The 17,858-nt window shown below is 28.2% G+C and overlaps 1 protein-coding gene across 1 annotated transcript; it reads right to left on the minus strand.

Moving 5' to 3' along the window:
* Positions 1 to 4,009: 4,009 nt before the first annotated feature.
* LOC114185516 (cinnamoyl-CoA reductase CAD2-like) lies at positions 4,010 to 10,159 on the minus strand. Its single transcript, XM_028073278.2, has 6 exons — positions 9,990 to 10,159; positions 9,449 to 9,618; positions 9,185 to 9,376; positions 5,800 to 5,962; positions 5,518 to 5,704; positions 4,010 to 4,430 (listed from the first exon to the last, which is right to left on the minus strand). The coding sequence occupies exons 1-6, from the start codon at positions 10,108 to 10,110 to the stop codon at positions 4,286 to 4,288; spliced, it is 978 nt and encodes a 325-aa protein (XP_027929079.1). The 5' UTR covers positions 10,111 to 10,159; the 3' UTR covers positions 4,010 to 4,285.
* Between the last annotated feature and the right edge of the window lie 7,699 nt (positions 10,160 to 17,858).

Genomic DNA, 17,858 nt, shown 5'->3' on the forward strand with positions numbered 1-17,858 from the left:
CAGTTTGTGCCTTTTATTGTTTGCTCCACAAGTGCAGGTTGCAGGTTGCATTACTATAGGAGCCTAACTCATCCCATAATTTCTTTAACTTCGTGTAATAGGTTGCGATTGTCATTTGATCTTGAGTAGAGATGGCAAATAAACCCGTGCCCGTGGGTATCACCCGAACCCGTCCCCGTTTTGACGGGGAATCCCCGCTTTGACTGGGTATGGGTATGGGTATGGATAATACCCGAAATTTTCAACTGGGGATGAGGATGGGGATGGGGATGGGGATATATATATACCCGCCCAAATACCCGTCCCCGCTTAAATTACTAAACTATTTATAATTTATTAAATAATCTAAAAAATATATATAAATAAATAATATATTTACACATATAATATAATATAATATAATATAATATAATATAATATAATATAGTATATATACATATAAATAAAATATACTTTTATATATATATATATATATATATATATTTACACATATACATGTAATATAATATAATATAATATAATATAATATACATATAATATATATACATAATAATATAATATAATATATATAATATATACGTATAAAACAAATTAATCATTTAACTAGTGAGATTTTTTATAAACAAATTTATAACATTACAAATTTATAAAAATTTAAAAGAAATATATATATATATATATATATATATATATATATATATATATATATATATATATATATATAAAAAAGCATAAAATATCTACGCATATACATATAATATATATACATAATAATATAATATATTATTATATAATATAATATAATATATACTTAAAATAAATATATATCTATAAAAAAAAAAATATATATATATATATATATATATATATATATATATAAACATAAGATATCCACACATATAATATATATACATAGTAATAATAATATAATATAATATATATAAATAATTATATATATATATAAACATAAGATATCCACACATATAATATATATATATACATAGTAATATAATATATAATATAATATAATATAATATAATATAATATATATATATATATATATATATAACATATTTCTCATTCTCTTTGTTTTTTGTTATACACTTTGTTTACTCTCTCAATTGTCTGGTTTGTTTTTCAAGATTTAATTTTGAAGGTAATTTTTCTTCTTCTTATTACATAATTTTTACTCTCTGTACATGGTTATGTTCAAATAGGTGTTCCTCAATTTCATTCTATGAAATAATTTTTAGGTTACACATTTGATTATCTTTATTTATTTATTTATTTTCATGAAAATGTTTGACTCTTATTTTGTAGCTCTTCTTTTTGTTACTTTGGTTATACACTTTTTTACTCTCTTTTAATTGTTTGGCTTGTTCTTTAAGGTTTAAGCAGATCTTCAAGGTACTTTTCCTTTTATCATAATCTTAATTATACATTTTTTTTTCCGTTATGTTATGTTCAAATGGATATTCTCAAATTTGGGTCACACATTTAATTATCTTTACTCCTTTATGAGAATGAATATGATGAAGAAGGTACATTATATTCTAGTAATTAAAATTTTCAATTTCAATTATTATATCATATCTAATTTTTCATTTTTTTTCTATGTGTAGGTGGACCGAATGCAAATGAAACCACTGATCATTTGTAAAATTAATAAATATTTTGGTTATTATAAAATTTTAGTAATGTGTAATTTTTTAGCTTTTATATAATTATTTGAATTTTATTTAGTTGTTATTTGATACTTTAATTTGAGATTTATACTATTATAATATTTTTCTTAATATTTGACATCATGAAAATCAAAAAGAGTATGTTATTTTAATATTGAATATTTTGATAGTATCATGATTCCGTTGGTGTGATTTTTAAATTTTTTTTATAAAAAATATTTAATTGATATATGGAACAATAAAAAAATGGGTATGGGTATGGGTATAAGAAAATACCCGTTACCCGGTGGGGATGTGGATGGGTCAAAAGTTGTATACCCGTTGGGTTTGGGGATGGGGATGGGGATGAATTTTTATTATGGGGATGGGGATGGGATCATGATACCCGTACCCGCCCCGTTGCCATCCCTAATCTTGAGTCAAACAAGCAATGTCTCTCTCAATCTGAAAAATCTGTGGTGCATGACTTTGAGAGAAGCAATTTTGAAGATCTTCCCAAACTTCATGAGCGGTGTCATAGAAAATAACACTATCTACAATATCATGTGAAAAAGAATTAAAAATCCAAGATAATACTATGTCGTTGCATTTTTTGCATGCTACATATTCTTCTGGATTGTCTTCCGTAGAGGGTGCCTTGAAAGTTCCATCAACAAAACCCAATTTGGATTTTCCATTTGAAGAGATGACCATGGCTTTACGCCAAGTTGAAAAGTTTTCTCCATTTAGAGATTTTGAAACAAGGACCATTCTGGGATGGTCAGAATGATGGGGAGAATAAGAACTATTAGAATTTGGTTCTTTTCCATCGTTAGCCATGTAAAAAAGGATAGGAAAATAAAAAAATGAATGATTGAGCGTAGGATCGTTCCTGCTCCTGATACCATGTAAAGGAAACAAATAAAAGGAATTCTGGGTTCTATTTCATTAAAAGGAAGAACATAAATAGATACAAGAGAGAATATGTATAATTAATATATACAATCCCTACAGTTACGCTATTATTCCTATAATAATGTAAAAACGTGCAAAATTGTTCCTGTAATTCAGTTATTTTAATAATTAAAATATTTTCTCATGATTTAATTTCTAATAGATAAAAATGCAAATAACAACCCTAACATTAACCACTTCCATGAATCAAAAATGTCATGTTATTAAACTTTTTAATTACTTCCCACATAATTTTTACGTATTTTTTTAATATTTTAATACATTTAAAAGTATACTTTCATATTATTTACAACATTCAATCATACTATTGAACACTTACATATGATTTTTTTTTCTTAGAGTCACAAATAATAATGTTGAGGCATCGACAATCAAGGTATTAAAGAAGAATATTGAAGTGAAGACATACAAATGAATGATATAATGTAAGTAAGAGAAAAATGTAGAAAACATAAGAAAAATCGAGACGCAAAGGATAACAAGGGTGATGAAAATAAAGACTGATAGAGGAGTTTAAGTTAAAAGAGTGATCGAGTTTGAAACGTGTTTTTTAGTTAATGTCGAAGCGAAAATGTGTCAAACGGTATAAACAACTCAACTATTATCATGATACATGTTTGAAACGTCAAATAAAATTAACAAAATTTAGTTAAAAAGACTAAATTCACATATTTCTAAAGTTGGAAGACTAAATTGGGTCAAAGTCTCGAAGATAGACTAATTCCAATTTTCATGAAAAGTTAAAGTGCCAAAAACATATTTAACCCAATTTGTTTTTACGTGTCAAAGCGTTTTAAATGGTATTTGAGTTGTTTGCACCATTTTGACATAGTCTAGCTCAATTGTTAGTCTAGAACACCATTTAACAAACCTAAAAAAATTGATATCATTAGGTTAAAAGGAATATATAAATTCATTTTTAAAGTTTGGGGACCACAATGTACAAAAGTTTGAGAGATGAACAAATTTCAATTTCATGTGGAACTAAAAACATACTTAACCCTTATATTTTTTTAAAGATGTAAATATGCAATTGTATTGTAATTTAAATCATTAACATTTATAAATTAAGTTCTAATTATTAATTATAATAGAGAAATTTAACATGTAAATATAATAATAATTTAATTTTATCCGATTAAAAACATTACTTAATCAATTAAAAGTTTAGAAAAGATTTATATAATTTAAATATGCTTTTAGTATTTATTTATACATATATATATAAACAAATTTAAAAGAAAAAACTAAAAAATAGCTTAAAAATTATAAAAAAAAAAGTGGCAAGCCAAACTCTTGCATACTTTTTTATATCTTATGCAAAATCTCACATATTCTTGTTGTTTATAGTTGAAGGATGATCTCTTAAGTTGAACAAAAGTCTACTTGTTAATGAGGTCAATACGACCTACCAACATACAACCATTTAAATCTTGAGCAATAAAAGTTCTTAGGTACAAAAGAAAACAATCTAGCAATAGTGCTTAAAACATAAAAAAATCACATACCAACACAATAATATAACAAGGATAATGCAAATCATACATGGATATGCATGTTTGAAACTTAATTATCAATACTACAAATCACACACCAAGAAGTGGAGTCAACAACTAAAGAAGGTTTCGACGTTGACGGGTAACAACTTAAAATTTGATGAACTTCTTTTCCTTCAAGCTTTCCACAGTCTCCTTGAGGCTCACTTCCAAAGGAGTAAATTTAATCCCCAAGTTCTTTGTTTTTTTCTTCGAAACCTGATATATCGGCGCATATAGCTTCTCATCTGCACACCTGGTAATATTGTTGAGAAGGTGAAACAGTATTAGAAAAATCAACACAGGAAAACTTCAATTATGTATAACTGTATAAATGTGTAACAAAATTATATCGCCCAATGAAAAGTCACCTTGAGCTCATAGCCTTTTCATACAAAATAACATTTTAAAGACTTACATATGCAAAGTTTTTGGCCTCATTTTAGCAACATATCATTAAGTGAATTCCAAATGAAAAGTTCTACGCAAGTTTATATATATATATATATATATATATATATATATATATATATATATATATATATATATATATATATATATAATAGGTGTGTCTGAGGAAGTGTATCAAACTAATTAGCTTTACAACTTAACTTATTTACTTATTTAAAAACATTTTGATTGTGCATATTCTTCAGAAGACTAATTTTCTAAGTTAGTGAAAATAAAAATAAAATGCAATGCAACAAGACAATGAAGAAGATATAATGCACATCGCATTTTTATACTTGTTGGCCTTACCCTGAAAAATATGTTTAGTTCTTAATTAATTGATTGAATATCATTAAGTATAATAACATTGTGAAGTACAATGTGTTGTCAAGGGTAATGGCTAAAGTTGGAGAAGGAAGAAGAGGAAGATAAAGAAAAAAAAGATAAAGAAAAACATTACAAAAAAATCACATATTATCGGCAGACACAATCCGACAATAATATCAAAAATTTGTTGGTAATTCAAATTTATCACAGATTACCAATGATTAAATTTTTTAATGTAAAGTGATTGACGATGAATTTTACCATAGAATCACAAAATCCATCAATAATTACTGATGATCACAAATTGCTCACAAATTCGTCAGTGATACGCAATTTTCTTGTAGCAGTAAGTTATTTGTCCAAATACTTGATTATAATTACAATATATTGATATATTGATGAGGTAATTATGTTGTCTTAGCCTATATAATATAAGGTTTTTTATTGTTTAAGATGAATATGCATTTTGGATACTAAATTGAGTTTTGAAGGAAGTAAACAAAGCACTAAATAGTGGGTATGAATCGCAAGCAATCTTGAAACTATATAAAAATAATTATACTCACTTCTGGGGAAGTTGCAATGTTGGGAACAAATCACGTAACATCTTCACAATGACCGAGTTGTGTGTGACCCTTCCAACTAGACAATATCTTCCATTAGCTGAATGATTCTCAAATGCTAGAATATGAGCATTTGCAACATCTTTCACGTCTACCCATCCCGAAATAACATTTCTAAATGTTTCAGAACCTAAAAGAAGGAGATGGAACACTTTCTTCAATTATCGAAGGTTTGAGCAGTGAAATAATAGAATTTTTAGAGCAGAATGTGTAAATATTAATTACCATTAACAAAGTTTAAAACTGCAGCAGCACTGGTGTTAAGCTCTGGTTGCAAGAGAGGTCCAATAACCATTGCTGGGTTTATTGTAACCAAGTCAATGCTGTTTTCTTTTGCAAATTTCCACGCAGCCTCTTCCGCCAAAGTCTTTGAAAGGTTATACCATTTCTAAAACATAAATAGAAAATAGAAAAATATGTGAAGAAAAAGGTAACATAATACACGACACAAATTTAAAAGACTTTGTTGATATTTTAATAAGGAAAATGATTTTTTGACTATTAAATTTTGACAATTTTTTTTTACAATCTTAGGTGTCATCTTTTAAGTAGTTTTTCATTTTTCCTTTTTTTTATTCTTAATATTTCAAAACCATTTAGAATATGACACCTCATATTCTTAATTGGGATACTAAATTGAATCAACTAAAAATATGGAGAACAAATTGAACTAAACCAAAAAATTAGGAGACCAAATCAGTAATTATACTTTTATAATAATACAAAATAATAAAATTATTATTGTTATTATTATTATTATTATTAGCGAAAACATATGCATTGTTGCGTTGTCTCTGTGTGTTCGCATTTTTTAATTTTCATAAAAATTTGAATTAAAATCAATATAAAATACATAATTAATTTTTAAAATAGTTGTTAAATGTAAAATTAGAAAATTAAAATACGTACACAAATGAAATTTTTAAAATAACCATTAAAGACATAAGATGTTTTTAGAATAATGGTTAAAAGTAAACTATTTATAAAATAATTAATTTTTAAAATAATAATTAAGGGTAAAATTGGAATAACAAATATGGACACAAAAAAAATATCATCTTTATATATTGTTATAGATAATTATAAAATTAAATATAAATAATTTTATAATTTCTTAAAAATATTTTTATTTATTTTATAGGTAGTTTTTTAATTAAAAAAAATTAAGTTTAAGAAAATTGGTCAAATATAAAAACGGTTAAAATTAAAAAAAAAAATTTAAATAGTAAAATTGATAAAATAATTATTTTAATTTAAATTTTTTTTATTTAAACTATAAATTGAAAAATAAATGTGGACATAAAAAAATTCTCTTCATATATAAGTATAAAATAATTATAAAATTAAATAAATGGTCACTTATTCGATAAAATATTTATTTTAATTAAAAAAATTATTTAAAGAGTAAAATTAAAAAAAATAGATGTGCACACATCTAAATTCCTAAATATGTTAAGTTAAAAATATAGAGTATCTGTAAAGCAAATATTACCTATATTAGAACCATGCAAAACCCACGCTATTTTTTGGATTTGTATTTGCTTTTATCATTATATATAATATAAATTATATATAATATAAAGAGAATTCTTTCTTTTATGTCTACATTTCAAAATACAAATTTTATCTTTTAAAATATATATTAAATTTTGAAAATTGACCATTACTTTTATAAAATTTTTTTCTCTATTTATCAATAATTATTTTCTCATATTTTCTATATATTTCACTTTATTTTTAATAAATATAATTTTATTTTATATATTAATTTAATAATAGTATATTATCATCATCTATTAATATAATATCACACATATTTAAAAAATGCGTACACACACATGCACGATAGAAAGATATTGAAAATGCGTATTAGCTATTTCAATTAATATTGTAAACTTTTATTTTTTTATAAAATATATAAATAAAAATATAATTATGTTTTTAAATATATTAAATGTAGAATATAATTATATTTTTAATTATAATTATTGAAAATAAATTTATTAATATTTATTAATTTTAAAACAATTATGGAAACAAATAAAAATTAAAAAATAATAAATAGAACTATGTAATCCTTTTATTATGTGTGATTGATATTGTGTTGATGTACTTGATTTTTCATTATTTATAATTAATAAATAGAACTATGTAATCATTTTATAATGACTATTTAATGATATAAATTTATTAATTTTAAAAACATAATTTTTAAGTTTTAATTTTTATCTCGTTATTAAATATTTTTATTATAGTTTTTAATTTCTAAGTTGGAATATTATATTTTTCGTGCATATTATATTACTAGTTTTATTTTAATCATTAAAATATTTCAATTTAACTTTAAAATTAAGCACAAGTAACATAATTAAATATACGTGGTAGAGTTATTATATTAAGGACGATGCTAGTTAATAATATGCTGTTAATCATAAAAGAAAATTAAAAATAATAATAGAAAATATAAAATAAAAATGTTATTATTAGTATTATTATTATTTTGAAATATATTATTTAATAAATAAAATAAATATTAAAAATAAGATGTCCGTTTGAATAAAAGTATAATATAAAAATGTTGAAAGAAAAATATTAAATAAATAAATATGAAAATGACTTTTCATATTACACGTTTGAGAACTATTTTAATAATATTAAACATACTAAGAGGGTTTTATATGCAACGGTTTACGATTACTGTGTAAAGAAAATTGAATTAAAAAACTCAATTTCTATTCATTAATGTTTGATTAAAATGTTCCAAAATTTTAAATAATTCATCATTTTATCAGTTTCAATTTGGTACAAATTTTGAAAAAATATAATTATTAAGTCGTTTTAATTAATATGTACTAACAAGTTAATTATATGTTACGTGTTAATTTTTCAATTCTTTTAATTTTAAAATTTTATTTATTTATTTTAAAAATTTATTTTTATCATATATCACATCAATATTATTTTACGTGTTACATTAATATTCAATCACATGTCAAGTTGATATGTTTCTATATTTATTATTTTGATTCTAATTCATTCATAAATTTTTTAAAAATTTTTTAATTTTATCTGTTCGAAATTGAAAATAAATTTAACTATTATATTTTAATAATTTTTATATAAATGTTAGAATTAATTTAAAAATAACAATTTTGTAAATCTCAACATTAAATTAAGTATATTTTGGTGGGTGATGATGGATGCATACTCCTATCTCTAACCTACACTTACGCAACGCAGCACCAATAAAATTATATTTTTTTAAAATATTAAATAATTAAAAAAATGAATAAAAAAATAAAAACATTAGCTTTTATTACGTATTAAATAGAGTTTAAAGATTTTAACGGTGGGGATACAGAACATTCCTTTTCTGTCCTTCATTTTCAAATTTTGTCAGAGAATCAAAAGCGATGGGAACATTCTATAGTTAAACGTTGTGATAACTTTATTTTCAGCCGCAGTCCATGCATAGCACACGGGTGCATCTCCTCATGCTTCGGAGACAAATAATTTTTTAGTTCTAAAAGCACAAAACTTTATCATATATATATATATATACACGTTTTAAAACATGTAATGAAAGTTCATGAGAGGAAACTGCACATACCCCATTTCTCCGACAGAATTCTGCGTCGGAAAACCAAGTCTCGTCAACCACCACATCAGGGGTTTGAGGCTTTCCGTTGTATGCAACTGCAGCAATAGAAGAAGTTAAGACCACACGTTTCAGCGTTCGGGACTTCACACACGACTTCAGAACATTCATAGTCCCCTTCAAAGCTGGATCCAACAACTCGCCCTGAAACACGTCACGTTATACGTAATCCACAGATGAAACAAATGCACAAATCCAACCTCAAATGAAACAAACCTGCGGGTCCTTCGAAACGAGAAAAAAGGGAGAAGCAGTGTGGAACACAGCGTCACAACCTTCAACGGCAGAGTCGAAGGAACCTTCTTCTAGAAGATTCGCCTTGAAGAGATGCAGTCTCTCCTTCGCACCATCAAGGTTAAGCAAGTGATCCACTTTTCTGGAATCACCTGCACATTATATTTTAACCAAACTTCAATTTCCGAAATAGTAACGTCTTTTATCGGAAGGTCCTCCACTATAATAAGATAACTTTATCATATATAATTGAATGTATTAATCGATATTATGCACGAGATATATATCTCAATACCAGGTTTCATTTCATGCACGATATATATATTGATATGAAAAAATGTAGCCTAAAAATAAAATAATTTCAATTTCATAATATATATAATATATAAGCTAATATATAACTCATCTTACAGACTAATTTTATAAGATTAAATTAAATTTAAAGTAACTTTTAACTACAATTATGTTAAATAATCTTAAACGAAAACAAAAATTATAGAAAACAGAAAAAAAAAGCACGTACTTAGGTCGCGAACTGTAGCATTAACAGTGTAACCGCGTTGGAGGAGAAACTTGACGAGCCAGGATGCAATGAAACCGGAAGCGCCGGTGACACAGACAAGTTGGCCAGCGCCGATGGTCATTGTGGATTATTTTGTTCTGAGGTGAGTGTTGGAGTTGTGGTGTGTTGAATGACTCTGAGCGTGAGGTTTTAAAAGGAGAGTGGTGGTGTTGAGAAGACCACGTGGTTTACTAAATTTTGACAACATTTTTTATAATATGAAATAACATTTTTAAATGATTTTAAAATATTAAAAATAAAAAAATAAAAAATTATTTAAAAAATAACACTTAAAATTATTAAAATTATAAGACCATATTACCAAAATTTAATAATTAAAAAATCATTTTTTCACAAATAAATAAATAAGTGTCCCTTCAATCTCAGGTGTGACTCAAGGTACATGATGTCAATCATGAAATTTTATTGAAAATAATTGAGATTTTAAAGTAACCAAATTGATATATTATACATGAGTACAGATTAATAAACATAAATGGGCATTAATCTCAGAATAGACTACCTTAGTACCGCACACAGGTAGGTACACATGTGAAAAACGTGGAGCAAAGAGAATATTCTATTATATAAATAACACCAACTATTTTTCACGTAATCCGTTTTCGTAAAAACTGATCTTAAAAAGTGAAACTTATTTAATTTATATCTTGTAATTTAATTTTACTTTGTGAAATTTTTAATATATCAAAAAGAAATTTCATTATGAATTAATTTTAGTAATCAAAAATTATTAGTCATTATAATAATAAATTTAGATACCAATTTATAAAATAAAAAAATTATTAATTATTAAAATAGTTAAATTTTTATGAATAAAAAAATATAATGATTGTCAAAGTAAGCACTAATTAATTAGAGACTAATTTAGAAACTAATTTTTTTGGTAGCAAAAACCTAAATAATTAATGTTTAGTGACTAATTTTCTTTGGTAGATAAATTTTAAAAACCAACTTAAAGACTAATTATAATTTTTTATTCATAATAAAGAGTATTTTAGTAACTAATAATTTTTTTTATTTTGTAAATTGATATCTAAATTAGTTATTATAGTAATTAACAACTTTTAGTCACTAAAATTAGTTGTTAATTATGCATTTTCTTGTTATGTGCTCTTTATATCTATTTGAGTAATTTTTATTAAATTTATTGTTACCCATCCTTATTAGATGACCCATATACAGTGGTAGACATGTGTACAGTAGGGGGTATGTGCATCCTTGGTTTTGTTCAAATTATTATTAAGTAATTGAAAAAAAAAAATACTTTGCCCCTAATCTTATATAAATCAACTTTTCTAATCGTGACTCTTAAGATAAGAAAAAAGTCATTTTCTCATTTCTCTTTATAGAAAAATATTAGTTTTATATTTTTTTTATCTTATGAGTTTTTTTGTATATTTATTTTTTATGAATATAAAAAGAAAAGTTAGGTACTATATATTTTTTTATAACCATTTCTTAAATGTGACTTGATTATCTTATTTTTTTAGTAATTACGTCTCTCAATTTTCAATTAGATTTTGATAAATTATTTTTTAGTCTTGATTTTTTTAAATAGTTATTATTATGAAAAATAAAATAATAGATTCATTTTTTTAAGTGATAAAAGGGAAGATACACTTGAAGATGGAAACAATACAAATTTAATTCTTCACTTATTTTCAAGGATGATACTAAGAATTCAATTGTTGAATTAGAGTACCATTTCTTAAGATTCAAATAATTATAAGTGGGAAGTTTCATATTAATTCTTTTAAATTATAGGCGAAATATTTTATATTAATTCTTTAGAACTTATTATAAGAAAGCATTCTCAAATATGGGAGTATTCAGGGAAAGAGATGAAAATAGAAAAACTTATTTAAAAGGAGTTTCATATCAAATATAATTTTAAAACTATAATTCTTTTAAGAAAAAATATACAAGGATTTCAATACTAAATTATATATATTTTTGTTATATTGGTAATAATAATTAAATATATAAGATTTAAGTATATTATTTTGGTCCCTCCAAACTTTTTGATCAAGATCCGCCATTATCACCACATCATCTAGTTTCCTAGAACCAAACGATTCGAGTCGTTCTGCAATCGCAGCACCGGACCTATCTCCCTTATTCCTCAAGGACTTATGAGTAACAACTTCAATGCATCGCACACTGGACACTATACTTAGTAATGAATCGAAATTAAGGCGAAACATCTTTCCTCTTCCAACTACTTGGCATAGGCGAGAGAGTTCAACACTCAAACCAATCCTCTTCTACTACTTCACACAGGCGAAGAGGTCCCATTTTCACTACTTCACACAAGCGAATGAGTCAGCTTTAGGTCTCTAGGTACAATGAAAAACCTTACATGCACTGACTCAAACTCGTGTATTCCAAAGCAACTTCACGAAATCCACATTCCATAACATCAATCATGCAATCAAAACTCAGTTTTACAAGCAATATCACATAATGAAAGCTGTAAGCAATGTCATAGAATGAAAGTTAGTTAAAATTGCAGTCTTACAGCCTTGACCTTTCCTTACTATTTTGCTTATAACTCTTTTTCCAAGAATCTCCAAATGATTTGATTCTTTTTTTCTTAAATTCTAGACTCAATTATCTTTAATTTGGTAACTAATAATTTTGGAAATTTTGTAGAAATTGCAATTTAATTTGGAAAGTTCCAAAAATATTTAAGAGTGCCAACGTCACACACCGATATCTATTGCGGTTTTACTTATAATGTTTTCTACATATCTCTAATACGGGTGATTCTTTTTGGGTTGAAAACTAGACTTCCATTTTTTTACTTTGATTACTAATACACTTTTTTGGATACCTAGGCTGTTTGCAAATCATATTCGAAAATCAAAAAAAATTTTAGCATCGACAACAATTTACTACTTTGGTGTCTGCTCATTGTTTGTATAACTTTAATTTGAATACTCATGCATATTTTTTGAAACTCTGAATATAACGAATAATTTACGTTTCAAGATGACGCAAAAATTTACAAAATTAGGAAAAAAAAAACTAGTTCAATTAAAACTTTAAGAAGAAAATTGAAAGTGATAAACCTCATGCACATTCTTATAGGCATTAAAGCGGCCTCTTGAGGATAAAGTTAGGTTGTGTGCTACCAACGAAACCACATGAGGATAGATACAAAAATTGGTTTAATTCCTTAAGGTGTATGGCTATACACCAAATACCTTCACTGCCACCACAAGCCCTTTCCTAACCACTTCAACGCCCCTGATCACACCCTCGATCCACTCAACGCTCGACACCTCATCTAATCGGATAGTTACCAACCCCACTCACTTGAAACAAAGAGGTATGGTCTGTACCAAAGGTTAAAAGCAAGAAAACATAATGTTATGTGGCTGTCTAGAGAAAAACAAAGATGAGACATGACCTTATGGTCTACCCCGTCGGCCCCACGAGAAAAAGAACGGTAGGACTTTTCTTCAAACGAAAACTTTATTTGAAAATGCAATATCAAATCATAACAAAATCACAAGCGGGCTCCATGCATGTAACCAATAAAAACAAGGAAGACCACTACTTCAACGTGAGCCATGCTACGTAAAATTGAATAATTATGATAACCCAAAACTACCCTTCAACTGAAAGGTAAAAGTGCATGTTGTTGTGGGCCCCTCCCGAAATACCACATACCATCTCCATTGCTCCAATAAAGAAAACGAAGGATTTTCTTAGAGGTAATAGTGAATTGGATTTTTAATGATAGTAAGTTAAATTTATTTTAGATCCAAATAATAATCGATGGTATTTTTAGTCAAAATTTATATTTTTAAGAGAATTAGTTTAAATTTCTTTTAAAATTTATATCCAAATATTTGGATCATGATTTAAATTTAGATCTAAATATTTGGATTAAGTTTAAAATTCAGAATTTATTTTTAAAAAAAAAAATTAAATTGAATTTTCTAAAACTTGTGTCCTTAGGATTGAGACCATCAAATTTGGCATATTTTTTTGTTAGGGCCAACTCGTTCAAATTTCAGCACGGGATGGATTCGGCTAACTTTCAGTTGCGGCCGACTCGGCCGAATTTTGGTTGAGGCCGACTTGGTCGAATTTTGGGTGGGCCAAATTCGAATAAATTTTGATTGAGGCCGACTCGCCGGAATATCTACAAATTTCAGTGAAGACTGACTTTGTGAAATTTGGGTGCATACGACCAAATTTTGGTCAGGGACGATGTGGCCTAATACGGCAAAATTTGGGTTAGAACCGATTCAACAAAATTTCAGACGGGATCAACTTGACTGGATTCACCTGAATTTCGACCGAGGCCGATTTCGCCTAATACGGCCAAATTTTGGCCAGATCCGACTTAGCCAAATATGGCCATATTTGGGCTAGGGCCTACTCAGTTAAATTTCGGTCAGGTTGACTCGACTGAATTTGTTGGTCGGTGCTGACTCTGCTGAATACATCCATTTTTTGTCTAGGGCAGACTCGCCCGAATACGGCTAAATTCGGGCAAGGGTTGACTCAATAAAATTTACCAAATTTTGGTTGCGGCCGACTTGGCTTAAATGACCAAATTTCGTTCGGGGCTGACTCTACCAAATATGACCAAATATGGGCTCAGGCCTGCTTAGCCAAATTTTGACCAGGGCTAATTCGATTGAATTCGGCCAAATTTCGATGACTAAGTTGAATACTGCAAATTTCAGTTGCAGCTGGCTCCATCAAAACGGTCAAATCTTGTCTAGGATCATCTCTGTCAAATATGGCCAAATTTAGGCCAAGGGCAATTCGACCAAATTTCGATTGGGGCACTAGACCATATAGAACCAAATTTCGTATAGGACAATGCGACTCAATCGAATACAACAAAATTTGGGCTAGTTCATCTCGACCTTCTACTTAACCCAACTAAAAATTTAAGGGTTAAATATGTTTTTGGTCTCTTAACTTTCATTAAATTTTAGAATTAGTTCATTTTGAAACTTTGGACCAATTTAGTCCTTCATCTTTCAAAATATGTGGATTATCAATATTTGAAAATTTAGATTTAGAGAATGAATATCCAATCCATAAAATATATAAAATGTAGATAAGATTGAAATCTAGATCCAATAAAGTGAATTTTAAATGGATTGAATTTTTAATAAAATGGATCTTAAATGGATTGGATCAAAGAAAAAGTGGATCAGATCAAGGAAATTGGATTTTTTGTCCACTCCTACTTTGCCCTTTATTTGGAACCACCTGACGCCAGCGAAAAGTGGGAAGGAGAACAACCAAAGAGTGAGTTAATTCATGGCCAAACCCCTGAGTCACACATCCTTAAGTAATATACTATGTTAGTGCAAACAAAGAAATCTCCCTCATGCACTCACTAAAACATTGTGCATACCCCACCACAGAAAAAAGAACTAAAACAATGACCCCAACCTCATGGATGAAAACTGATGCATACCAAACGCTGCAACTTACTTTAAGAGAACACGAAAAGGTGTGACCCCATAAACCCTAGGTATTCTCCCACATGCTTTGACCCAAGCAACCTCGTGATTTAAGCACACAAAGGATACGCCCATCTAACAAAGTTTCATGAAAGATTAGAAAAGGAAACAACCACCATGCGTTAAACCAAAACGGGAATAGAGACATAAAGCCTTATGCAAAACCACATACATGAACAAGAACCCAAAACCACACCCAACCAAATCACAAAAGTCTTGCATGTAATGAAACACTCAACTTGCTAACACCTCAAACCTTAGAACCTCAGTACTAGGTTCGAAATCTAGTAACCCACAGGAGTGAAGACAACCCTAACTTGTCACTTGCACTCACTCGGAACAACTTCACGCCACCCATGGTAGAACAACCACCACTACCAGACTTCGGAACACAAGGAACATTATGTAAGGTTTAGGCCTTTTGCAAGAGATAGAACCTATATGCATGCATGACCAAGTTCCAAGGAAAACGTGAGGTTTATGCCTCATGAAGGAATGGAATGGAACAACACTACCCCGCAAGCATGAACCAGAAAAGAATATTTGTATACATATGATAAGCATAAAACAAAAATAGAAGGCAAAGTCAAGCTTCCCCTACCTCGTGTAGTTTCTCCAAAAACAGTTTTCTCTAAGCCCCAACCTTTCTCCTACCGCTTTGTCGTTTCACCCCCTTTTTTTAAGCACTCCCTAAACCTATAAACCTAGAGGGTTTTTAATTTATGTGACTATTTATCTACGCTCGTATCTCTAATAAATATTCCATATGTCATAATTAAATTAAATAAAATAGCAACTTAAATCAATCAATTAATTTTTCCATGTGTCTGTTCTTTATTCTAACTTTTACCACTAGATCAATCTCAATTACTCTAAGTTTTTCCCGGATCTTACAATAAGCATTTGAATCATTGTTTGGAAAAGAAAAGCCGGTGAGAGTACGCTGTTATGGAAAGACTATGACACCATGAACATTTAAGAAAAAAGAAGAAATTGATGTTATCAAGAAAGAATATGAAAATAAAATGACTCACATGACATAGGAAATTCAAGGTCTAAAGGCAATGGTAACATTTGTAGTAAAGCAATAAAATCTAGATTTAGATGACGAGGACCTAAATAATATGATGACACATTTTAGGTAAATAAAGTAGTGCAGCGAGGCCACATTCTTCTGTATCAAAACATAATCCTTTCAATGAACAAGTATATGTGATTGAAAATTGTCTAGTGGACTTTCAAATATGTGTGACTAAAAAGTGGTGTTTGTTAGTTTTTAAAATTTAAAATCTATTCAATGATAGGAGAATATGGTTTATTCAGATATTGTGATTTTTAGTTGTTTTAGTAACCTAACACTAAGGCATCTTTTATTGTTCTTATATTGTTTGACACTATATTTTAATATTGTTTGCAGCTTCAAGAGCATAAAGATGATGAAGATGTTGAAGACAATGAAGACAATCTTTTAGATTAATGAAGTTACAATCATGTATTAAAGAAATACTTCTATATATTTAGTTTTTTAACTTTTTAGTTTTAACTTTGAGAACTTCATCCTTAATTAGTAATGACTTCATGACAATTATTTTAGTCATGTACTTTGAATATATGTTTCAATTATATATATTTTGTCTACGATCATTTAATTTTTGTTTCCACTTAATGTTGTGTGGTTTCTTGTTGTTTAATGTTGTGATTTAAGGATATATATTACAAATATTCATCTTTGAGTCTTGTATAAGCAATTTATAAAAAATTAGTAGCAGAGTATGTAGAGAGGTTCAAGCATTTATGACGCTTCTACACCATGTCACTCGATGAGGAGTGGCGTTGTAGAAAGTTTGAGAATGGTCTTAGAGGAGACATTCGCTTGATGGTAGCCCCGCTTTTCATCAAGGACTTTGCCGCTTTGGTGGAAAAGGCTAGGGTTATGGAGAGGATGAAAGTGGAGGTAGAAGCCCAGCAGCAGCCACAACAGAGGATTAGCGGACCATCTAGGTCCAGGCCGAGAGTTGAAGAGAAGAAGAAGCCGTATGCTAGGCCTTATCCACAGCCTCAGGGGTCTAGAGGCTTTTCTTCCCTACCCAGCAGGATCCAGTGCCATCATTACGAAAGACCGCATGTGAAGAGTTTTTGCCCGCAGCTATCCGATTTTCGCAGGTGCAACCATCGTGGTAGGGAGGGCCACTTTGGCAAAGACTGTCCAACTTTGAGGAGGACCGTGGCATGACCTTCATCACAAACTCTGAGTCAGACTCAACAGAGGAGGGGAGGCAGCAGGCCTCAGGCTGCAGGCAGGGTCTATGCA

Source organism: Vigna unguiculata, chromosome 1 (assembly GCF_037176805.1).
Source record: "Vigna unguiculata cultivar grain cowpea cultivar isolate G323 ecotype 2 chromosome 1, ASM3717680v1, whole genome shotgun sequence".
Lineage (NCBI taxonomy): Eukaryota > Viridiplantae > Streptophyta > Magnoliopsida > Fabales > Fabaceae > Vigna > Vigna unguiculata.